Source organism: Oreochromis aureus, linkage group 16 (genome assembly GCF_013358895.1).
Source record: "Oreochromis aureus strain Israel breed Guangdong linkage group 16, ZZ_aureus, whole genome shotgun sequence".
NCBI classification, from domain to species: Eukaryota; Metazoa; Chordata; class Actinopteri; order Cichliformes; family Cichlidae; genus Oreochromis; species Oreochromis aureus.
In genome coordinates this window covers 31293577-31319328 of record NC_052957.1, presented here as the reverse complement: position 1 = coordinate 31319328, position 25752 = coordinate 31293577, and the positions used below count along the sequence as shown (strand labels likewise).

General features: G+C 39.4%; 2 protein-coding genes across 3 annotated transcripts in view; one reads left to right on the top strand and one right to left on the bottom strand.

Moving 5' to 3' along the window:
- dgkh (diacylglycerol kinase, eta) overlaps positions 1–17494 on the bottom strand; it is a 75527-nt gene extending 58033 nt beyond the window's left edge. For both annotated transcript variants that reach the window (XM_031727289.2, XM_031727290.2), the window contains exons 1-3: positions 17125–17494; positions 15800–15964; positions 5577–5687 (exon numbers count right to left, since the gene is read on the bottom strand). In XM_031727289.2, the coding sequence (XP_031583149.1) occupies positions 5577–5687; positions 15800–15964; positions 17125–17172 (324 nt within the window). In that variant the 5' untranslated portion in view covers positions 17173–17494. The remainder of the gene's footprint in view (positions 1–5576; positions 5688–15799; positions 15965–17124) is intronic.
- Positions 17495–19896: 2402 nt separating this feature from the next.
- Positions 19897–25752, top strand: part of vwa8 (von Willebrand factor A domain containing 8) — a 93060-nt gene continuing 87204 nt past the window's right edge. Inside the window, exons 1-4 of the mRNA XM_031727287.2 lie at positions 19897–20184; positions 22484–22561; positions 22649–22779; positions 24533–24643. Coding sequence (XP_031583147.2) covers positions 20046–20184; positions 22484–22561; positions 22649–22779; positions 24533–24643 — 459 coding nt within the window. The 5' untranslated portion in view covers positions 19897–20045. The remainder of the gene's footprint in view (positions 20185–22483; positions 22562–22648; positions 22780–24532; positions 24644–25752) is intronic.

The following is a 25752-nucleotide window of genomic DNA, read 5'->3' as shown; positions in this document are numbered from 1 at the left end:
GCTTCAGTTGCTCATGCTTATGCTTCTATCTCTTGGATTATCTATGATGGATCCAGACGCCTTGTCCTCCTGGGTACTTGTCTGGTATCCTTAGCTGTCTTCTCTTGGGTTCGTGCAGACCACAAGCAGGACAGGGAGAAGAGCAGGGGTCCAGGTGACACTCAGCTCATTGTGGGAGTGGCTGGTAAACAATGTTGCTGTTTTCTGATTAGCTGTGCTCATACACTTTCTTTGGAGTTAATTTTCCTTCCTCATCCTTGCTTGAATACACAAAGCCTGGATTTATGAGGCCTTCTTGCCTCAGGAGTGTTCTTCCAGACATTCCGGATGCTCTCCAAATCAGGCCGTTTCAGACTACCACCTCGTGGAGCGTGGCTCTATTTAAGTCTTTGACTACAAAAAACTTCTTGTTAAATAATTGACTACTATTCAAGAATTTAGATTTCTTATTACCTACTGAAACCAGGCAGCATGACTTAGACACACTCCCATCAGTAAATAATTCTGGAATTTTATTTTTTCCTCTACTATGAAGTTGTCCAGATATAGTGATTATATTATAGTTATCGTTGGTGATTTTAACATGAATATTTGATGGATGACTCTGACCTCTTTGCTAGAAATTTTATCAGTATTATTGATCCTTTTAAACTCGGCATGCATTTGGCTCGACACATAGCCAAAGTCCTGTGATCAGGACCTGCTGGCTGTGCATCACACAAGGCTGAGAACTAAAGATGACAGAGCTTTTGGAGAAGTGGATTCTAGACTCTGGATCTTCTGATGTTGAGCTCTTTGGATTTGATCTTCTCTTAAAAAGCAGCTAAATCTGAGCTGAAGTTTTTGCTGTCATGTTTTTAGTATTTGGGTTGTGAAACACTTTGTGAAAAGTGTTCAAATGTGCTGTATGAGTAAATGTCTACTTGACTCAGGAAATAAGGAAATCCATAACAGGTCACCTTTAAGTTTAACTTATTTTTCCTTCTTCCAGCACAGCCATCAAGAGACTCAAGGCATGACAAATAACACACACTGTAAAGCAATGAAAGCCACACTCCTCGCTAAAGATAACTTATATATAGGCCTAGTTAGGGCTATAACTAACTTTAATTAACAGGCTAAACTGCTCTAGGCGTGGCTTTACAGACTCTGCCCAACCTCAGATTATATAAAGCACATTCATGTCATATAGTAGTGAGTTCTTGCAACCTCCTTTCCTGCATTGTAGATGGGAAGAATTTTTTTCATCTTATTTTATCCATAAAATATCCCGCCCAAATAATTATTTTGTGTCAGCAAAAATTTAAAGTGACTCAAGAAAAAATAATAGAGGACATTCAATCCATCTTGAGCCTTTAAAGCCATATGGCATGAATGCAGCACTGTTTTATACTGGTAAGTGGTTAAGCTGTCCTGGTGGTCTGGCCCCTGGCTGTGCTGTGCTGACCCGAATTCTCACTAGGCCTTCCTCAGATCCGCTGGCACCCAGGGGTGGAGGGGAGCGTCGTGCGCCCGTCCAGCACACGGACAGAACTCGCCAGCACACGCGACTCCTGGACACTCTGCGTAGCGCCCGCTCCTGCCAGTGTGCCAAGGCACTGCCAGACTAGTGCGAGTGCAGACAAACGCATACACACAGAGGTGCACATACACACACACAAGTTCCAGACCGAGGAGGTTAGAGGTAAATGGGAAAAAAATGTCAACAAGAGTCAGAATATCAAAGGTTAAAGGTTAAGATTGCCTTAAAATAAAATTAAGGTTTAGAGGAAAATTAAACACATTAATGGAAAATTAATTTAAGTGCTTACAGGTAGAGAAATAACTGATCTAACAGTATTTGATAGGACAAAAATGAGAGCAAGGATGTAAATGCAAGTAATAATTAAACACTGAATAACAGTATCATTCTCATACTGGTACATAAATATGAACAGCCGCTCTTTTAGCTTAGCTTAGCCTAGCATAAAGACTGAGAACAGAGAGAAAGCAGCTATCCTGGCTCTGTCCAAAGGTAACAAAACGCACCTCATAAAGCTCAGTAATTAACACAGTGTATCACCAGGGTGGGACTCCTTGCTAAGCAACCACCAGAGGCTCCAGGATGTGACAAGTCCCATTCAGAACTGTGTCCAAAGGGCTTAATCAAGGAGATGATACATTGCACCTGATCTTAAACCTCCCTGCCTTTTGTATCATGTTAAAGTCTCTTTACTTCTTTTTAAAGCACTACATTTTCTCACTTGCACACCTGTCTGGTATTCCAGCTCAAATTTTCTAACTATTCCAAAGTGTAGGACCAGAACATTAATTTGGCGATACCTTTTGGCTTTAATGCTCCAAGCTGCTGGTGCAGGCTGCAGGAGGAGCTGATAGCAGCAATAAATACTGAAATCATTAAACTTAGAACCAGCCGTTTCAACCAGGCTTTTCACAGACCATGCTTTATAGAAATGACTTTATGCTATTTTATACTTTTGGTTTTTATAATTATTTGACTTTTTGTCCCATATTGCATCATTTAATTCAATAAATAAGACCTTTTTATGTACATTTTAATTTATGATACTTTATCCTTTCAATGTACTTATACCACTATTAATTATTATATTACTGTTTTTAGCTTTTATTAATTATGACATACATTTTGACATTCATACCCACATAGCAGACAGGTCTGGCCCGGATCTGGTGTCAAGCCGGGACTGCTGGATGACTTCTGGCATGGTAAGATATGGGCCAGGCCTGGCATAGATGGCACTGTTTATGTGATGGTATGCCACATCTGGCCCAATTGTGGTTTGGTTTATGTGGCCCACGCTCATAGAAAACAGGTCTGGCCCTGATCCGGCATCAAGCTGGCACTTCTGACTGACTGGTGTCATGGCAGGGTGTATGTCAACCAGATGTGGGCCAGGTCTGGCAATGATGACACTTTTTATGTTCCTATTTTCCTATTTTAGTTAGAAGACCCAAATGCCATGTTGCAATACTATACTGCTATGGTAGCCAACGTTTCAAATGCAGGTTTGACAGGTTTGTGAGTGTAGCCTTTATCCAAAACCTAGTGAGGATTTACTCATGTTTACCACTGGGTGGCTGTAGCTCAGGAGATAGAGCAGGTCACCTACTGATCAGAAGGTTAGTGGTTTGATCCCTGGCTCTTCCAGTCTGCATGTCAAAAGTATGAATGTAGTTAGGAAGCACTCAGTTTAGAGAAAGTGTGTAATTGGGTGAATGTTGTATAGAGTAATCCGGGAGAGTAGAAAAGCACTATATAAGAATCAGTCCAATCACTGTCTGAACAGAGTTTCGTCATGTTACTTTTGCACTGTTATGTTCTGGCACATGTTGTTATTACATGGCTTGATTAAGGTACACATTAGGCTGACATCTGGGGCCAGAGTTGAAACTGTTCTGGGCCAGCACAGGGCCAGCAGTGTGTGGCAACTGGCTTTGTGCTGGCCCATGTGTGGGCCACCTCTGGCAAACCAGATCTGGGCTACCAAAGGGCCATCATTCTTTGTGGTATGTGGGCCATGTGTAAGCACATTGTGTGGGCCAGATCCGGGCCATACCAATTTTGCTATGTGGGTAGTTATAAGCTAATATCAATATAGTTATATTATACCTTATCAAGTTTTATGGTCCTCAGTCGGAAAAGGGTGGAGTGCCCACTCCAGGTCAGGGACGAGTTCTTGCCCCAAGTGGAAGAGTTTAAGTATCTCGGGGTCTTTTGATGGGAGAAGGGAGCAGGAGATCGACAGACGGACTGGTGCTGCAGCTTCAGGGATGCGCACGCTCTACTGGTCTGTTGTGGTGAAGAGAGAGCTGAGTGCAGAAGCGAAGCTCTCAATTTAACTGTTGACCTATGTCCCTACCCTCACCTATGGTCACAAGCTGTGGGTGGTGACCAAAAGAACGAGATCGCGGATACAAGCAGCGGAAATGGGCTTCCTCCGAAGGGTGGCTGGCCTCTCCCTTAGGCTACGTTCACACTGCAGGTCTTAATGCTCAATTCCGATTTTTTGATCAAATCCGATTTTTTTGTCTGCTTGTTCACACTACACATAAAATGCGACATCAAACGCGCTCTAGTGTGAACGCTCAAAGCGGCCCGCATGCGCAAAAGAAGATGTCACACACAACTCGCTCTGTTTAGACCCAGAGCAAACAATATTGTTTGACTGATTGCCCTTAATATAAAGACTTCGGACTTTATGTTTCCAAATTTTTGCTTTAAGTTATTTTGTTAATTACATAATAATACAAATAACCTAATAATGATCCTTTTTGCTGTTTTAGAGGAGCGGTGCTTCAAAGGATAGTTGCAGATTTCTGTCAGAATCTGCAGAAAATACAGTAAAAATAAAATGTTCACATTTCTCCAACGTGGTCTTCCTAACAGTTTCACCGGATGGCAAGAAATCGTTCGCGATGTCCTATCGGGCGCTTCTCCAGCGCTGATAATTGGCGTCTGTCTTGTGTTAGTGACGTAAAAGACGGATTTAATGCGACTTGACCGTTCACACAGCAGTCGCTTTCTAAAACATCGGATATGTATCGGATTCAGTACCACATACGAAAGTGACCCAGATTGGATTTGAAAATATCGGATTTGTGCCGTTCACACTGTCATACCGTGATCGGATATGGGTCGCATAGGGTCAAAAAAATCGGATTTGATGCGCTTTCGCCTGCAGTGTGAACGTAGCCTTAGAGACAAAGTGAGAAGTTCGCCCATCCGGGAGGGGAGCCCTGGCTCTTTCACATTGAAAGGAGCCAGTTGAGGTGGTTCAGGCATCTGACAAAGATTCCTCCTGGGTGCCTCCTGGGTGAGGTGTTCTGGGCATGTCCCACCGGGAGGAGGCCCCGGGGCAGACCTAGGACCCGCTGGACAGATTATATCTCTCGGCTGGCCTGGGAACGCCTTGGTGTTGCCCCGGACAAGCTGAAGGAGGTGGCTAGGGAGAGGGATCTCTGCTTGGGCTGCTGCCCCCGTGACCCGGCCCCGGATAAGTGGAAGAAGATGGATGAATGGATGGATGCTTTATGTTTTTCATTTATAAGAAGTAGTGCTTATTTTTATTATTTGGTGGGTTTTTGCTCTGCCTTGTTGTCAGCTTGTCAGTCATCTGTGAAGTGCTTTGCAGTGCTAACCTGCAAGTCTTTATAGGTAAAAGGACTGACTGACTGGTCCAAGCCAAAACACAATATGGTGCATAATCCCCAGTAAAACAGCAAAATGTCTTTTCTCCCTTTTCATTTTTTCAGAGGTTAAACAAATGAGGTTTGAGGACAGAGCAAAGGCTTCCTGTATCTAGCGTTTATGCTAAGCTAAGCTAATCAGGTGCAATTTCAAGATATGTATTCACCATACAGACCTGAGAGGGGTATTTATTGTCTTATCTGCAGTTCCTTAAGAAAATAAATAAGCACATTGCATTCTTAATGCTGGTCTGTGTTTCTCAGTGATTTGTGGCGTTAGAATAACAGTAACAGTAAAAGCAATTAGCAATGCATCCCCAGTGGCTACTAGAGCATGCGCGCCATGTGAGGAAACACTCAGTACCTACCTTGGCATCTTTGGCGTAGTAGAGAGTTCGTCCTCTCAGTTTGAAGTAGCGCTTTTTCCACCTCTGGAATGAGCTAGTCTGTTTCAACAGCAATCCCTCCTTTATACTCGTCTGCAGGGAGACAGAAAGACATCACAGAATATATATCAGAGGAACCTTCAATCAAAAAGTAGCACAGACCTTCTCTCTCTCTCTCTCCCTCTCTGACAGACTGCTTCCCTCTTACAAATGTAGAAGGCCCTCTTTGATTTATCTACAGGAAACTGATTAGATAAAATGTGCCTACTGTTTATGATCGTGTGTGCATGTGTGTGAATGTGAGCAGCAATTTTATGCATGGGAGACAAGGAATAGGACAAAAGTAGAGAAGAAAGGAAACCCATTACACACACCACTCCTCATTTCTCTAAAGAGCTATAAACACACATCAGTCACTGAGCCTTGGGCCCAGAGGAAACAAAGAAGTAAAAGGAAAGAAAGATTAAAGGGAAAAGAAAGAAGGAAAGATGGCAAGAACAGTAACCCATTGACTGCTTAAGTGTGGCCAGCTTGATAGCAGAGGAGGGAATCGGTCTTCTTAGGACTTTTTCAAGTATTCTACATTTAGAGAAAAAAATGCTCATCAAAAGCTCGGAAATCTTTATATTTCCAGAAACTGTTGCAGTCTCATGGCCTGTGAGCTCAAAATAGTTACTATCATAAATAAAAGTAGAAATTTTGAAAGCATGAGCTAGGATAGTCTAAGTATTATAAAGAATCCAGTATTTTTTATTCCTTCTTGTTTCTTGTTATTTCAATTTGGAGACAATTAACGAGCTAATTACAGCTAATGTAATGGGAATACCATGTACTAACATGAAACATTTACAGACCTCCTATCACTATTAATTGCACATTGGCAAACTTTAAAGTAACCCTTAGCTACAAAACAAGCTAAGGGTTTTGTTTTTGTTGGAATTACAGCCTCTAAAATCATCCAAATATTTAATTACAAGAACAAAAAGTCAACTTATTTAAAGTTTATTCAAATCTATTTAAAGTCAAGTCTCAAGTCATGAATACCATATCAGAGTCAAGGAGGGTTTTTTGTTAAATGCCTAAAAGAAGCACCTACCATAATATTGCCTGGTGTCACACAAATCACTTATATTTTATAGAGATCTTGTCAGAATTTCCATGAGGTATGAGGTAACTGACACTGATTTATCCTTTTAGAAGTTCATCTTATGGGGGGAAAAGTTTTGAAACCTACTTTAAGACAAAGTCACCAACTTTTTCAATATATTTTTTAATAAGATTGGACTATGTTTTCCATGATCTATGTTTTAAAAAAAAAAAAAAAATTTACAATGAGGATCTCATCCCTGACTTGGGGGCCTCAAAATAACTTTATATTTATTCTGTTTTAACATAGTTCTCTGTTGATATTAATAATATTTTATTTGTTCCACAGTGCTTTGAAACTTACTATAACTTCCCATGTAATGAGTTTTAAAGAAGACTGAAAGGGGTTCTAATCTGAAGCACATATAAACTCTGAAAAATCTTTCTTTGCTAATATGAAATTTTAACTGCACATATTTTTAAGATTATGTGTTATCTACATTAGCTTTGTTAGGCATCTGTAGCTCTAACCTTTAACCTTTTTTTGCCTTATTAGATAGAGACAGTGAAGACTGACAGGAAAGTGGAGAGGGGTGAAGACTTGTGGTAAAGGGCCGCAGGTTGGACTCGAACCCGGGCCAGCCACTCTCAGGCATATGGGCATTTATTTGCCCACCCCAGTGAGGTAAAGCGGCGCTAAATGACTATCATTGAAAAATATTTATAGAACAGGTTTTGGGCAGATTATGCAGCTTGCTCATCTCAGCTAATTTTGATGTTTTTTTTAAATAGCAGTTTTATAATAGAAACTACACTGAGTAATTTCTTCCACATGACTAACAAATTTCCTGAGCAAGCAGAATATTTCACTTTTCTTCAGTACTCAGGTTTCATAGTGTTGAGCTTTTAATAGGCTCAATACAGTACAAGCTGTGAAAAAAAAATTGTCACTTCCTAATTTCTTGTTTTTTACATTTCCCACACATTTCAGGTCATCAAACAAATATTAATAGTAAATAAAATAATAGAGTAAATAGAAAAAGCACTTTTTTAAAATGATTTTTAAATGATGACTTCATTTATTAAAGCCAAAAACCAATCCAAGCCTGCCTGGCCCTGAAAAAGTAATTCACGTAATGACTTTTTTCACATATCAAATCACTTAAATAGAAGCTGTCTAAAACAGTGAAGTAGGCTAAAAGATCTCAAACATCAACACATCATGCTATGATCTAAGGAAACTCAAGAACTGATGAGAAAAATATTATAGAAACGTTATAGATATGTATCAGTCCGAAAAGGGTTACAAAGACGTTTCTAAAGCTTCGGTACTCCAGTGAACCGTGATGAAAGGCATCAATGACTCATGCAGGAGAAATCTAAGGAACTGCACTGATCTCACTTGTCTCAGTTAAGGTCAGTGTTCATGATTCAACAATAAGAAATGGACTGGGAAACAATTGCATACATATCGCAAACGCTTGACTGAAGTTCTTGCTCCCAAGGGTAGCACAATCAGTTATTAGGTTTACTGGGGAATAACTTTTTTACACAGGGCCAGGTAGGTTTGGATAACTTTGTTTCCTTAATAGATGAAATACAAACTGCATTTTGTATTTACTCAGATTGTCTTTGTCTAATATTAAAGTGTCTTTGATAATCTTAAGCTTGTAAGTGTGACAAATATACAAAAAAAAATCAGGGAGGAGGGAAATCCTTCTTTGCAGCGCTGTATGCACACAGATGGAAATGCTGCATGGAAGGACATCATTCTCTCTGGGCACACTGAGGAGAGGTGGGCCCCACACACATGTGTGCACACACATACAAAATTAAATGTGCACATACACACACACACATGCAGGGCTATTTATAGCAAAGGAAAGCTGCTCTCTTAGGGGAGAATTACAAACAGACACAGAGGCCTGAAGCTGACATCCTGCCCACCAGCTGTGTCAACTTAAACACAGAAAACACGGCTGTAGAATAAAAGCTCACTGTGGATGAACATCACACACACTGGTTATGTCACACTGCAAGAAGTAGGCATGTGATGTTGGGAAACAAAAATATAGATTATTAGAAGTGATGAATCCTTAACATTGTGAAATCATTACTTTCTGTAGCTCTGTAGCACTTGAACAACTTTCTATTACTATCTTCCTGAGCCCAAACTGAGATTAGTTAAGTAACACTGCAATTTTCGTTACTACTTTAGATTCACTAAAACTGATATGAATACACCTCAACATCAGTCTCTTCTCATTTGTCTGGCTCTAGTCTCCTTTGACATTAGTGGTGACTGAAGCAGGAAAACAACAGGAAAGAGAAACACTGTTAATTTTCTAAAAACATATGTCCACTTACATTAATTCCGTGCTTCCTTTTGCATAAGTTATGGCCTGAAGACTAAATTCCTGCAGCAGATTAAGATGCAATACCTCAAAGCTGACTTCCCTATAAGGCCTTAGCAGCTTGCTGTATAATTACAGTCAAAGGGGGACTGTATCACAGACATAGCAGTTGAGGTCATCTCCACATTTAGACCTTTTCGAGGTACTGACAACACACCAAGGTTTGGGGATCTCTTCCACAAAATCTCATGTGAACATAACTGTTGTTAGTATATCATACAGTATAGCATTGTTCTTTGGAGGACCACTGTTGACATGAGCATGTGCACATATTGTGAGCTGTAAAAGGGAAAGGGAAAGGGGAGAGCCAAGTGATGACTGAGGAGCATAATGAACACCTCATGACTGATAGAGACAAACACACACAGAGTGGGAACCTGTGCAGCGCACTTAGATGGAGAGTTGAGTCAGAATTGAGAATTGAGCAGCACAAGTATTTATTTTATTAAGATTCAATATACAGTAGAGAACAGAATTATTACACCTGTCCCCCTTTTGAAAATGTTAAAAGTATTTTTGCCTCTGAACCCCCCTACACACACACACACACAATGCTAAAGGTTGTGTACCAAGTCACTGCCACTGTGTGTAAATTGGAAGATAACCTTATGTTTGAACTTGATTTTAGAAGGTTTGAGCATTACAAAGTTAAAGCACATCATTGCACAGCAGTGGTTTGTTCTATGGGTGGATAAAAAGGTCAGTATATAATGCTGACCCTGGTCACTTTTATTTTTTCTGAAAGAATTATTTTCTAAAGAAAACTTGTATTTTTTTGAAATGCTATGTTGAAAATCCCCCACTCTGTTAAAAAATTTTGACAAAAACTTTAAATTTCACAGGGGGCTAATGATTTTGTTCTCATCAATATGTGTATTGTATCTCCTAGTGTGTTTCACAAGTGAGAGAACAACACGGTGGGATAAAGTCCTTACAAACCTGTTTGGTATGAAAGCCATTGTATGTTGAGGTCTTGCAAGTCCAGAGAAAACTTTTCGACTTTTTGACTTTTAGTACAGAGTAGTAAAGTGGAACTTGAAGTTCAGCCACAGCAAAAGAAATGACTTTGCTCTAGTTGGACGTTCTAGTTTCTATTTTGTTCCTCCTTGGCCTCCATAGTTCCTTTCCTTGTCTTCATCTCCTTCCTGTTGCCAAGTAGGCCAGAAGTGATCTATAAATAGTCCCCCTGCTTGCCTCTGTACACGGCTTCTCTCTTTGGCTAAACTGTGAGATAGAGTGGGTCCAGTGCCAGAGAGAAATGAGTAACCTGAGCACCATGTACCTTACACCTACACTTTGCCTGGCTACTGACAGCGGGACACACAGCACAGGCTATAAACAACATGCACAGACATACACACAAACACACACACATACACACACAAACTGATACAATGGACAAAGGCACAAGCAGTTCAAATGAATCCAGCAGCTGTGGTTGGTGGATAAGAGCAGAGCAGGAGTTCCCTAGGAGGCTAAACGAAGAGAGCAGAGCAGACCTACGTCCTGTCTTTGACAATACCCAGACAAACAGTCAGACACTTAACTCACACAGAGGTAGTTCGAGTAAGACCTTATGAACTTAAGCTGAGACTAGCTGGTCTTTTATGTCTCTTACCTTACAGCCCGGAGCAGCGTGTTTTATACCAACTATAAGTCTCTTCTCAACCTCACTGAAGTTTGCTTGATAATGGTAGATTTTTTTTAGATGTTTCTGATCACTTTATTCCATAGTGTTATTAGAGTACTGTCATCATAACAAGGTTGTGAATTGAACTCCCAAGAAACCACTGTGCCTCATTTGCAAAAGCCTGTGAATCGGCAATCTTTTACACTATTTTTATGTCCAAACAATATATAAATGTATCGGCATTAATGCTTCTGTCCAATTGCTGTATTTACCATTATGTGTAATTATGCTTTTAACAAACATAAGAAGAGTCAGTGAAGCAAACCTAAAAAAGAACCACAGCTTGTAAACCACTGTGCAGGAAGTATGTGCCAACATTAGTCTTGTATCTTTCTTTATTCTTCCCACTGTTACCACTCTATTTTTTTTTATATTTGGTTTTGTTAGCACTCTGTGGGAACATGTATGCTCTTGCACCAACTACAGGTAAAAACACATCCACCATAAAAAAAACAAACCAAATTAAAGAAATAGAGTTGAGTTTCAAAACTAATTCCTGTTCAAAGACTCTTTGGTTATCTGCCTTTAGTCTTCTTGGATACTGGCTGGCAGCTGAGAGAAGCCCACTGTTTCAACCATCACTCCATGCAGTTAGGCTCTGTTATACATCCATTACCAAATCATTTGTCATTGTTGAGTAAGGCTGGAGTTCTTGGGGAAGCAAGTCTTTTTAGCACCAGTGCTGAATCTCTCCATTTCTTCCTACACATCCGCCACTCTCCTGCAACTGTCTTGGCATATTGTCCTCTCTTGTGGGTGTAATTGTAACTCTGTAGTCTTCCTCCTCAAACTCCCACCACATGCTAAAATTTCACCATAGTGAAGGGAAAATTACAATCCAACGTGTAGTTGGGACAGGGTAATTCCCTTGTGATTTCCTTTGTGCAACTGGACCACATATATGGGGAGTTATACATGTGTCAAGTGGGCACACGGGATGTTATTGAGGCCATTAATTTCCACACAATTATCTCAGTAGATTTAGCTACAAGCTTTGAACAAGCCTCAACTTAGCAACTTACTTCAGAGAACATAATTATGTTCATTTACTATTTGGGAGCAAGTGAGATATAGATTATCTGAAAGTGGAAGGCACATGTAAAAGTATGGTGTCTTTTGTCTTTAGCAATTTAAGTATTGCTTAAATTCATAATCATATATACATAATCACATACACCCAAAGTAAGCAATATAATAATGTAATAAATATATTGTTTTTCTGTGACATTTTCTTCCTCTTTGAGTTGAAGAAACTGATTTTTGTTTTTGAGTTATATAGTTTTTGTTAAGTAAGCCTTGAGACAACAAGACACCAGGTCAGTTTTTCTGCTACATCAGCACTTCCCAGGTTCAGGTTCAGGTTCTACATCAGTAATTCTTCAGCTAAAGGGACTTTAGCTACAGTATTATATATGTTCTGCAATGTCGTTTTATATTTGCTCCTTTATGTTTACAGTTGAGTTACTCACGTTGTCCTTTATTTCTCTTCATGTTAAAGTAATCATCAGAATCAGAATCAGCATGATTTATTAATCCCTAAGTAAGTTATGTGAGTTATGTTTAACAAAGCTGTGACACCATGAGTGCAGTAGGTTGCTGGCTTGATGTCACGCAAAGCTCAAGTTGTCTTGCTGAAGAGTGGAACATCTCAAAAACAAATAGCGGAACAAATAGCAATCCCATTTATATCACATCAGTTATATCAAAAGAAAATATTGAACTTATCCTGAAACAGTGTTTGTGTGTATTTATGTTCTGTGGCTGAAAATGAAACTGAAAATGTCTGCATTAACTCAACAAGCACTTTGATTTACTGGAGTCAGAAAATGCATGTTATCCAAATATGTAAGCACTGTTACAGTAATACTTGGCTTTGCATTAAAATAAAAATAAATTGATTGCCCTAATTCTTTTTATGGTCATATTAACTTATTCAGGTTTACACTGTTTTCAAGGTGAAGTACTTAAAAAAAAGAAAAAAAAAAAAGAAAAGGACGTAAATATTGCACAGTCTAACCTTTACTGCCATACTGAGTATCCCCTTCTTGCAAAGTTAGACAATACATCCAGAGAGACTTGCTAATAAATGCCAGTTAAATTTAGAAAACAAACAAACAAACAAAAAACAACAACAACTTATATATCTCATACCCAAAAAGCAAGCTCTACACTTTCCATAAAAGGAAACCACAGTGTGTCACATCTCTCTGCTATATCTCCACCCCACTCCCACTAACTCAGCATATCTGCTCTGGATTATTTTATGTCAAGCTTGCAGAGCTATCCCGATTCCCTGGACAGCAGTAACAGCAGCACAACAGCAGCAGGTTCTGGCATGCCATCAGCTCTGCTTTCAATCACACAGCTACAGCATTAGTCACACGTTTATAAGCTCTCTTCAACTGCAACAGGACACCCTCAAAAAAAAAAAAAAAAAAACACAGAGGGGGCTGAGAGTGGAGATGACAGCAAAGAGGCTATGAAAAGATTGTTATTCATCCTTATATTTTGGCTATAATAATAAATATGTAGCCCAAGTATACTGAATCTTTTGTGCGATTATTGTCATTAACTCACTTAATGGCTGAAATGCATTGCACATCAATGTATGTTTATCACTATAGAGAGAAATATCCATTTCTAATTTCTAATTCTAATCCCCCCCATGTACAGTCCAATCCCATTAGTTTTTGTATAAAAGAAGAGATCCCGGAACAACAACAGTGGGCTTATATCAATAATAATTGATATTAGTCAGAAAAACAGCTGCAGTGACTTCAGCTGCATTATTCAGTGTTCTTCTGTCACGAGTCAAGACTTTTTGCAATCAATATCAATGTTACCATATGAGCGTCCATTTTTCCTTAAATTGACTTTGTTGCCCACAGTAGATCGTATGAGATGTTGTTATATGAGCTTAATAGCGTATCTAATTCTGCCTGAACAACCCCCCTGTTGGCTCTTTTCTTTCATTCCTCCTACTCTAAAAGCTTTTGAGAGCTTTCGTGTTACATTATATGAGTTGTTAACTTGGACATTTCTGATTCAAGTTAGTCATCTTTCCCTTTTTACATTCCGTCTGCGTTTTGGTTTACTGACAAGCCTTTCTTGAAATTTTTGGAAAATTTCAAACTTACGCAGAGAGGGCCTATCGTAGGCAATTACGGGATGAGATTTACTGCGTACCATTCGTGCCCCCTGTAACTAAACCGGTCTAACAGGCAGGCATTACCATGGAGTTGACCAATAAGGGACGGAAGATGCCGTTGTCTGTAGCAACCAAAGAACCAGAGAGATAGTGGACAGACAGAGGGATGGACACAGACAATGTGATGGGCAAGCGTATACACATACATGCATGCACACACAGATCCAGAGCTGTGCAAACAACCCAGTGGAACAACACTCAGTGAGTCAGTGCCTGCATGATCCATTAGGAACTCTCAGCACAGACACACACCGAGAGAAAACTCACTGACCCACACGACAACAAGTCTGAGACCTCTGTTAGCGCTAAGTCAACATGCTAGGCAAACTGATGCAATTACAGCAGAAGTGCTTTATACCACTGATAATTCTACAGTGACATGGAGCCTGCTGAATATTGTGTGGCAGAAGAGATTAGGGCTATCTGGGCTGACTGCCAACCGATGCAATTAGCATCACCTTCAGTATATACATTGCTGCAGTCAGGAGCGTACATCATATCAACCTGCCTTTTATTCACTTTTTCAAACTCCAGCCAGACTTCATGGATGACAGGCAAATAAAGAATGACTGATGGAAAAATCAGCCTACAGCAAACAGTCCTTGAGGAAAATTCAACAAACATTAGCTGATGAGACAGTCATTCACCTCTGTTTACACTTAAGACTATATATTATATCACCCTTTAGGTCAGCCCTTGCCTGACATAATAACGTTGCAACTGCAAACATTTATGGCTTTAAGCTTCTCAAATCTTTTCTGTTGCATCTCACAGAATAATGAGCTTTTTGTTTCTTACTAGTCACTCTAAGCAAAACTGTTTGAATTTAGTAACTTCTGATAACATTTTATCATTATTTATAACATTACATTATTATTCATAACATAACAATCAGCATCAAATCTTTGAATGTTTTTTTAGTAACTTCTTAATTAAATCAGCACAAATCCTCTAGGTAGCATTTTAGGAGATTTTGCATAAAAAATGAATGTCCAGACATTCCTGAGCCCCAAGTCGCTAAATATATCCCCATGTTGAATAATGAAGATGGGGTGGAGCGGAGCAGTCAATAATTAAGTGGATCCCTTGATGTGGGAGGGTGGCCCTCATTAAGAGTGTGTGCCAAGAAAGCTTGGGTGTCAGAGACGAAGAATCTGCACAACATACTCTCACTTAGTCCTGCGTGTCAAACAGAGAGATGCAACAGATTGCTGCAAAACAAAATGTTTTATCATAAAGGCTGAAATGTACACTTTATTTTCTGTCAGGTCAAACTGACTTTAAGGCCAGAATGACATTCAAGGCTAAAGAATTGTGGAATGGATGAAAATTTAACACACAAAAAGATGTTGCTCTCATAACGAATATTTGCTTTCTTTTGCTTGAGTAGGCTTTGTTGCCAACAACAGATTCGATAAGTTATGATTAAATAACCTTAAATCTTAAGGTGAAGAAAATAATTACATCTGCAATTTTGCCCAAATAACCCCCTATTACTGATTTTTATGTCACACCTTCCATAGAAAGACAGAGCTTTCATGTTACATGTAAATGCTTAAATATAAGTCTATCCTTACTTCTTACTTCGCTTTACTGGTATCTTAGGCATCGGTAAGACTGAAAGACTATAAAGCTCTGCGCACAAATGAAACTGTTGAATGTCCAAAGCAGCAGGTAGATCCTTGGTGCTGTCATAGCAAACGTTGCTTGGGGATAACCCAGCAGCCAGGGAGCAGCTAATCCCAGCAAACACACACACACTAAATCAGATATCAATACAAGCAGAGAAGCGACAGAGTTGCCTTACCTTGCTCCTGATCTGCCCTGAGGTGGACACTTTCCGGATTAGTTTCTGGGGGCCTTCCTGCTCTGCCTCGCTATCGGAGGACTCCTCCGTAGCGCCGGAGCCGGCGACAGCGCCCACCACATGGGCATGGATCCCCGCCGCGGACGGCGGCCCTTTCTCCGGCTCCTGTCGAGGGGAGGGATAAAACCAATCGGGGTTAGCCTTCGCCTCCGCCGTTCCCTTCCTCTCCTGGAGGCGAGAGCTGCTCAGCGGCTGGGAAACGTCTCTCCTCGCTGTCATCTCTCACTGCCTCTATGACAATAAAGACGGCTGTGTTTGCTGGAGTGTGTGTGGGCCGGGAAACGTATAGGGGATGTAGCATGTCGCGGCACAGCGGGGATGGGCTACACGGCGTTTATATATAGATATTAAAAAAGGAGCCGAGTCTCTGTTTTGCTGCTGGTTATGGTTCCAGCCTGCACGGCCAGTCCAGACTGAGGCTACAGACCGCCTCATCCACTCCGTAAACCGGGGGACTTGGCCGTGGCATGGCAGACCCTAGCGGCTGTCTGACACAAACACGAGATAAATTAAACTACTTTTGATTTGTTGTTTTTGCCTGATGTGATATTGAATAACTAATATGCATACGAAGACTATTATAAGTAGGTTTCTAAAATACACATCACAGTGATAACCAACTAAGAGTTATATGCTAGTGGCACTGTAATTCATAGAAATAGTCTCATTTGTTTCTATTTATAGCTGCTGTTATGGGCCTAATGAGAGTTATATAGGAGTTATGAACATATAGGCCACAAAGGCATATTTTTTTCTATATTTTCTTCAATATTTTTCTATACATATACAATTTCCCCGTGTTATAATCCAAGTCCAAATAATTCACTCTTATGTATGTAAGTAAACTGTTAAACTGATTTGACAAGACAGAGTTAAATTGAATTTCCATGAAGCGGACAAGTTTTACTTCGATTTAAAAATAAAGGAAATGGACGGACTGTGTGGGTGAAAAAAAGAAGCAAAAACTGTTGTTTATCTGAGAATTGTTAACTAACACTTACGAACGTCCCACAACACAATTTAAACGGGCTACTTATTTAGTTAGTTATTTATTTAACAGAATGACAGCCCGTCGCAATAACGCCAATGAGGGGTAAAGGCGCCTCGCGCGCGCAGTCTTTAACTGACCAAACACCGCCAAAGTGTGCAAACTCACAAACAGACCACGCGAGACGTTTCACTGTTTTCCTTTCTCTGGAAAAACTCAAAGTAGAATGGGATGCGGAGATTCAATACAGTCTCCACCAGTTTTGAACGTTACTAACCAGTTCCTCCCAGGCTGGGCTGCGGCTGTAAGGGTAGACATCTTCCATAGTCGCAGACCTCTGCGTCCGCTCCGGGGAGAAAAGAAACGAAATTAGGGAAGGAAGGTGGAGGAATTCACAACCTGCCTCGCGCTCACTGGCCTCGCTACGCCACTCATGTGCACACCGAACAGATTGGACTACACACTCGCCTCGTCCTCCCACCGCTCTCCTCTCCTCCTCCTGCTCGCTCCTTTCCTTCTCCTCCTCCTCCGCGACGTTCTCTCTCTTCTTTCAAGAGCCGGTCTTATTGGCGTTACACGTGATAAGTGTCAAAGCGATTTAAACTGCCGGGGTTCGCTCGGCACCGCTCGCTCGCTCGCGGAGGCAGGGGGGGTGCGAATGTGTGTAATCCAACTGTGTGCACGTGTGAGCACAATTGTGAGGGTAGTTTCAATGACGTCATCTATAATCATCGCCGGTCCGTATTTAGTTAGCATAGATTTTTTTCTCAGTGTTCTCAGATTTTCCCCCACTCTTCGTGTCATTTCAGTCCAGTAAAACTCACGCCCCTCCAGTTACTCTCTGGCAGCTCCGAACACTTCGTTTGACGTTAGTTTGATGATAATGTTGTAACTGTCAGGTTGCTTTATAGAAAGTTCCGTTTATTTAGTTTCATAGGAAGAATAAATATGTAACATGGACCATACACACCACAGTGTTACAGAGGGAGTACCTACAACAACTCCAAGAGGAATTCCGAATATTTCGGAATTTTTTGAAAGCATTACTTACAAGTACAAAGGGTACATTATGTACTTTACTTAGAGGAAAGTCATATTTGTACTGAAGTAATGGTGCAGATGTGAAAGTTAGGCCGATCATATAACATCCAGTCAGATATTTGTAGCTGTGGGTGTTAGCACTTTTAAAGCACTTTTAAGAAAGTTAATGTTTTTTTTAGAGAACGACTGGATGGTTCTAGTAGGAGTATAATTTTAGCACTCACAAATCCGACAGTAACTGTGTATTTTATGTATATTATGGTTTTATATTATTAAAAAGATTTTATCATTTTTATTATGGTTTATATGTTGTGTAGTTGTTTTTTTTTAACTATGGACGTAAAGATTGAATTGAATTTAATATTTCACATGGAGCTGGTGCCACCCTTGCCCCTGGCCACACCTTCTGCCAGTGCTTTGCTTTGTAAATATAAAGATGTACTTTGGCTGTTTCCTTATCTCCCAAGGCGTTGCCACGTGTTTGATTTGGCACAGAAGGAGTACACTAGCTTGAGACTCTCTGAGGCTGGGTTTCCATCTCCTCCCGGTGTCAATAGAGATCTTTTGCATGCAAGACGAATGTGTTAGCCACTACACTTTGCAAACACACTTTGTAAATATGAAGAAATCAATTTTGTTCTGTTATAATATTGTTATTGTTGTGTTTTCTGTAAAGTTTTGTTTCTAAATATGCTATATTGATAATGTAATTCAATGGTTTCAAACATAAGGCCCCGGGGCCAGAATTGGCCAGCAAAGACTCCAATCCGTCCCATTTACAGTCTATGGAAAATGTGAAGGAGGGGATAAATTTAGTACTTTCAACTGTATTTTGATACATTTTAAAGCTTGTCCTCCTGATAAAGATCTCCCCCAAGCCATTCATACTACACCACAGTAATGAAGAAAGAGAAAAGAATAATTAAATGAGAGAAAAGTTCCTGTTTTTTCACTATCTACTTTAATGTAGTTGTTTTGTTTTTTTAATACAATGCATCATAAAAAAAAAAAAAAATTGGACATTTCTGTGAGTTTACAAAAATGTTCTCTTTTATAACTACGGGACAATCTCGACAATGAACTTCCAGAACTTTCTATAATTTTTAACAGTGATTTCTTAAAATTTAAGTTCAGAGAGTTGTTATATGATATATTTCTTTCATTATTACTGCAGCATTCCTTTGACATGTATAAAGAGACAGGCTCTTGAAATTGCACTACTTTTGCTTATGTTGGCATATTGCAGAGATTAAATGTGCAGTCAAACTTCTTAACACTGACACAAAGGGGATTTTCATTATTTCATTATTTTTTGGACCAAACCATATGTATACATATATTTTATTTTATAAACTAAATTGTGACATTAAAAAATAGACATCTGGTTTAATCAGATACAGGTAATTTAAAAGAACAAAATAATCTATGTCATTCTTCATACAATTATTTAATCATGCAGGATTTACCAGTTAACATCACCAATATTTACCTTGTCAGATGGTTAAGCATGTGTTTATTTGTTATGTCCACTTCTACTTTAAAAACTTGAATCCAAGAATGGATTTTATTTGCAGAGGGGACAGCAGAATCAGCAAATAAATAAATAGATAGATAAATAAATAAATGAATAAAATAAAAACCAAAAGTCAGTATTACTGGCTGCCAGACAAATTTCTTGACAACTTACAATAAAATATGAATTCAGATTAATAAAGCCACTAAAATCAGAATATATTCTAAAGAATTATTTGGGCATAACATATTCCAAAAGACAAAAAAAAAAAAATGTTATTTTCAATAAACAATATTTGTAGCCTTCTTTATTAGCCAAAGCCAGTTGCAACAACCACGTGCCAAATTAATAACCTAAAATATTACTAAGCAAAACTATGATTTTTTTTTTTTAACAACAGAATCTTAGTAATGTTGTGAAAACTATCTGAACGAACGGAACACTTTTCAACTAAAATGGTATTCCCACGGAAGACTTGAGTGTCGGACCATTTGGTCCTTCTGTTATTTTTTTCCGACTCCGAAAAAATGAGCTGACGCTTGTTGTGAAATGGGAATAAGGCCGCGGGTCTGACCGTTTTAAAAGACAGCCTGCTATTTTTTTTTCACTGTTAGGTTTTGTATGATAACGTAGACATTTTGAACATGCACTCCCAGATTTTATGTGGTGGCACAGCTGCGGTTGTTGCTGCGAGAAGGGTGCGGTATATTTTGGGTTGTGTCCTGGGAAGAGACGGCTGGATGTTCAGAACTCATGAGGTCAAACTTCTAAACACAGCCTCAGGTAACCGGCCTGTTTCATTTAAGTTGTAATGCCACGTATACAGCCAGTGAACAGGTGTTTTCAGTTTGTTTTCAGCTGGAAATAGGAACACGTGTGTCTGGTGATAGCTAACTGGCTAAATAAATAGCTGTTGTCTAACGGGGCAGGAATGACACTGGGGTGGCTCCTTGGTAGCAAAAATACTGTTGAATATATAGTTTGTTCCATGTAGATGAAAACGGTGTAAGCTCAGCATCTAAAGTGAGAAGTGACTTAGATCTAGTGAGACAGTCGATGCATTTAACTTGCACTAGGTGAAAGGTTGGAACATGGTACTTAGCCACGTATAACACACGTGTTGCTCTTTAAACTGGAGCATGCTGAACTAACGGCAATATTTTTGTCACATTTAGTTCCAAACACCATTTAAAATGTATTGTTTTTTCTGGACACCTTTTAAAACCTGATTTACATCAAAATCTTAGTTAACGATGTATGCTAATTAAACCTGAAGCTGAAACTTATATCTTAATATCAACCTTTTGTAATAGTTATTACAAATAAATAAATTTTATATTTACAGTGCTGTGCAAAAGTCTTGGGCCGCCGCTCATTTCTTTAGAAATTTGCTAGGAAAGGAAAGGAAAGGAAATTATACAGACATTAACAGTATTTAAGGCAAAACCGAAGTGTGTATGACCACCTTTATTCTTTAGCCATAACTCTCTTGGGCAACTTTCATGTAATTTCTTTAAATAGTCTTTAGGAATAGTTGACTGCGTTTTGCTGTGTTCGCTGTGAAGATGATCCCACACTGCTTTAATGATGTTGAAGCCAATCCAGGACCGACTGTGTTTTACTGTGTGTTTTTCTGTTCTTTCTTTGACTGCTTGGTAGTGTGTTCGAAGTCATTGTCATGCTGCAAAATGAAGCCACTACCAATCAGAAGCTTTCCATGTGGTATTGCATGGTGGATCCAAATCTGATGGTACTTCTCTGTGTTTTTAATTCCATCAGTTTTGCCAAGATCTACAATACCACAGTGGCTGTACACTCACTGTTGTACATATTAAAGATGATGATTTGAGCCAAATGTTTCAAATTTAGATGAATCACTTCATCAGAAAAGGCATACTTCAACCTTTTCTCTGTGTTAACCTTCCTTAAGAATGGCTTCTTGACAGCCACCCTTCCACTGAGACGATTTGTAATGGATCAACTGAAGACCGAGTTGCATGTATTGGGTCTTGTGTCAGGTCTTTACTGAGTTTTTTTCTCTATTCTCATGATTGTAGCTTTTAGATAATTAGTTCTTAGTTCTTCTGTTGTTTCCTTTTCCAGTTTACTCTTCTTTTTTTTTTTTAAGGAAACACTGCACACCATACTGAGATATGTCAATACTGACAATGTCTGTATGTATAGACACAACAACAGGGGCGCCTCCAGAATTTCTTCATAGGGGTGGCCATATGAGGGCCAATAAAAAAAAGGCACACCAAAAATAAAATTTCCAGTTTTATTATGCTGTTGACAAATTTAGGTTACTTGAAAAATATAGCAAAAAAGAGAGATAATTATCTGGCTAGTTAATTTTCTGCTATTAAAGTTATCACTGAAAATAGGATATATGAAAACCAAATAAGATTTTGATTTCTGTAATCATCTGTTTTAATTGATTTATTGATTGATTGACTGGAAGTCCCGACCATTGCTTTATTGATTGTCAGCAGAGTGTGAGCAGAAGCAGCTTAATTCCATTCTGGGAGAGTAAATCTTAAGTTTAAGAGCAAACTTGAGGAAAGACAAATAATTATTAGATCATGCAAGAGTGTGAACTGTTGCCTGTCTCTATGTTCACCCTGAGATGCACCACAGATCTGTCCAGGGATTCGCACCAGGTTTTCTGCAACCTTACTGCATTATTACCAACATAGGACAGTCTTGCCGAGGGGAGGGGGACAACACAGTGCACAACACTGGTTCATACCCCTGAGCTAGCTGCCTTTTATATACTTGAAACTTATGCAAGTCAAAAGTTAAGCCTGTGAAAAGTTAAGTAAGTGAACAGTTTCCAAAAAGACTGTGACACTGTAAAATTTGAATAAAAACAGAATGCAGTGATTTGCAAATCTAATAAAACCATATTGTTAAGCCGAAACTGTTTGAGAAGTGTTTTTTTTAAAATATATATTTATTTTTTATTGTACCTTCATAAAGCCTAACACTAATATAAATATAAAATCAACTCTACTGTTGTGATTATGACTTGACTTGTCTGTGAAAAACCATCTAATGCAGTGGTCATCCTGTTCCTTCACAGGTGACACAGTGAAGATTGGTGAGATCACTTACAAACTCAAGCCACCCCAGAATCCAGAGCTCGTTCCTGTGAAACACAGTACGTAATCTTCTGTGTGTGTATATCACAACAAAGCCTATAGGTATGTCAGCATAAAACGTTTCCTTTTTGCTTTTTTTTGGCCAGTTTCAGACTCCCTACCTCAGACAGTGGCTCAACACCTGCGATGGATTATGCAGAAAGACCTTTTGGGTCAGGATGTGTTCCTCATTGGCCCCCCAGGACCCCTGAGAAGATCCATTGCTATGCAGTACCTTGTGAGTCCTCATGTTACACACTGAAACACTCAATATAAAATTGTAAACTAAAACAATTTTTGCGAAACTACAACTGTACTATGAGAATCCTAAATCCTGTGGTTGGACTCATCTCAAAGGGGGGATGAGTCGGACTACAGAGATGAGGTCAACAGACTGACTGAGTGGTGTTCAGTTAACAACCTCCAACTGAACACCACGAAAACTAAAGAACTCATCTTGGAATTCAGGAAGGGCAGAGCAGACCCGGCCCCACTTTACATTCACGGGAACCGTGTGGAGAGGGTACACTCCATGAGGTTTCTGGGCGTGCAGATCTCTGATGATCTCTCCTGGACTGCAAATACCACTGCGGTGGTAAAAAAGGCCCAGCAGTGTCTCCACTTTCTGAGAGTGCTCAGGAGGAACAACCTGGAGGAGAGGCTGCTGGTGACATTCTACAGAGCCACCATAGAAAGCATCCTAACGTACGGCATAACAACATGGTATGCAGGGTGCTCAGCTGCAGACAGGAAAGTACTGCAGAGGGTCATCAACACAGCTCAGAAGATCACTGGCTGCTCTCTGCCCAGCCTGGAGGTCATTGCAAACTCTCGGTACCTCAGCAGAGCTGGCAGTATCATCAAGGACCATTCTCACCCCAGCAATCAACTGTTTGAACTATTACCGTCAGGCCGACGATACAGGTCACATAAAACCAGGACAAACAGATTCAGGGATAGCTTCTTTCCCAGAGCTATCACCGTTGTAAATAAGCACAAAAACAATTGAACCTGCTTAGCCATACCATACTGTCACTGTCATTATATTATGCTGCTATTCATACTGTCATACTGTCATTATATTAATGCTGCTATCCTGTAAATATCATACTTACTTTTGTTTGAGTACTTACATTTGTTTTATTGTACCTTTTATATTTTACATTTATATTTATTATTGCATTTTGCACCAAGGGAGTGGCACTCCAATTTCGTTGTACCCTGTACAATGACAATAAAGGCTATTCTATTCTATTCTATTCTAAATCCTAAATTAAACCCAATCAATACAATGAATGAAATAAATTAATCAATCCTGATAGTAAATTGTTAGAGAACTAAATTTTCCAATAACACCTATAGTTTGTATATTGGTAAACTAACATTTTTTGTCTTGTAAAGGCCAAGATGGGGGGGGGGGAGTATCTTTTTTTTTCTTTAAACCACAGTTTTGATCATGTGATTAGGACTTGACCATGAACAAAAATTAAAAACTCCATTATTCTGATCCCTTTTAACAATCATTAAACATTACCATGATATGGAAGATGGGACTGTGGTTCAGTATTGTAGATGCCATAGTTTTGGCTTTGGTTGCAAAGCGGCTTGCAGATGTGGAGTAACTAAGCACTTGTGCAGTTAAGTGAAATCAGCTGATTTTCAGGGATTGTGGCTGAGCTTGAGCATGTGGCCTGCCTAAAGTAAATTTACTGACCTTTGTGGAAATGTGTACATGGCTCACAGTAACTCCCACACAGGTCTTATTCTAGTGCAGCATCCTTAGAACGATTATTTATCAAAGTGGCAAAATTCAGAAAGTGCAGAATTCATACAGTCAAAAGCAGTGAAATGTAAATGCAGTTTTAAAACATTGCATAGCTTAGTAGTTTGATTTATTTTTACAATTCTATCATATTATTTGGCATCAGATAAACCAGAGAATATGCTTTTAATTTTTAACAAGCCAAACTTGTTCTCTTGCTCTTGACTAGGAGTTGACTAAACGGGAAGTGGAGTATGTCGCTTTGTCCAGGGACACCACAGAGACCGACCTGAAACAGAGGAGAGAGATTCGATCGGGGACGGCCTTCTACATAGACCAGGTAAGCTTATTTAATGGATCATACACGGTCTAATAGGCAGGCTTCGACATAAATCCACTTTACATCAACATTTGAATTATTTTTGAAGAACAGAGTATGTTGTGTGATTCCTAAGCTGTAAAGTGTAATATTGTGTTTTCTGAAATATTGTTTTATTTTCGTTGTGCATTATGCATCACAAGGCCAAAGCAATTGCCACAACAGCTGGATGTATGCTAGGTGCATGGCCTGTGTGCTAAATACAACTGAAAGATTTGGGATTGCTTTTTCTTTGCATTAATTACAATAATAAAGATGTACAATCATGAGTTTCTGGCTATGTGTTTGTGTAATATGACAGAACCATTAAACCACAGTTGAAGGCAAACACAGCTTATGTTGAGTGTGAGTGGAACATTAACTGAGTGCGCCTTGTCCTCGCACGAAACATAGTAACACATAATGTTGCTTCACCACAGTTTTGCACTCTTCCACATTTTCATTCTCTTGCCTTCCACGCTCCTTTTTGATCGATCAAGCTTTTGGCAAACATATGCCTCCACTCTGTGTGGACTCTGTAAGTTGAGTAACCATAGAAACCAGCAGTTCCTTACTATCCAGGCCGGTTTCTCTAAGGAGAACTTTGTGTTTTCCATCCATCTCCATTTATTGTCTCACAGCTACAGAAAAACGAATTATGAAATAGGAAGAAAAGCCAAGTCCAGATAAGGCTGATCATTAAATGGTGGCATTGGGCTTCAAAGAGTCACAACTGATAATAAGCTGTGATAATTAAAATTCAGTCAGTCATGTCATTATCCACAACTAATTAGCACATGGCTTCATCTGCGTAAAAAATAAATCAGTTGTGTAACAGTTCAGACATCAGCTCCATGGAAACGGGGAAGTTTTTCATGTTTTATTTTCAGCACATTTATCCCTTAAACTTTACTCAGAAAGCTGCTCTCCTGGAACAGGCAGACTTGCAGCTAATTAGGCTTTCTTATAATTAGACTGCAGCTGGAAGGGAGTCCACTTACTGTAATGCCACTCCACTGTCTTTACTGCTCTTAGTGCTCTGAGAAAGTGGTTTTATGAATATGTATATGCATTGAGTTCCTTGTTAATGC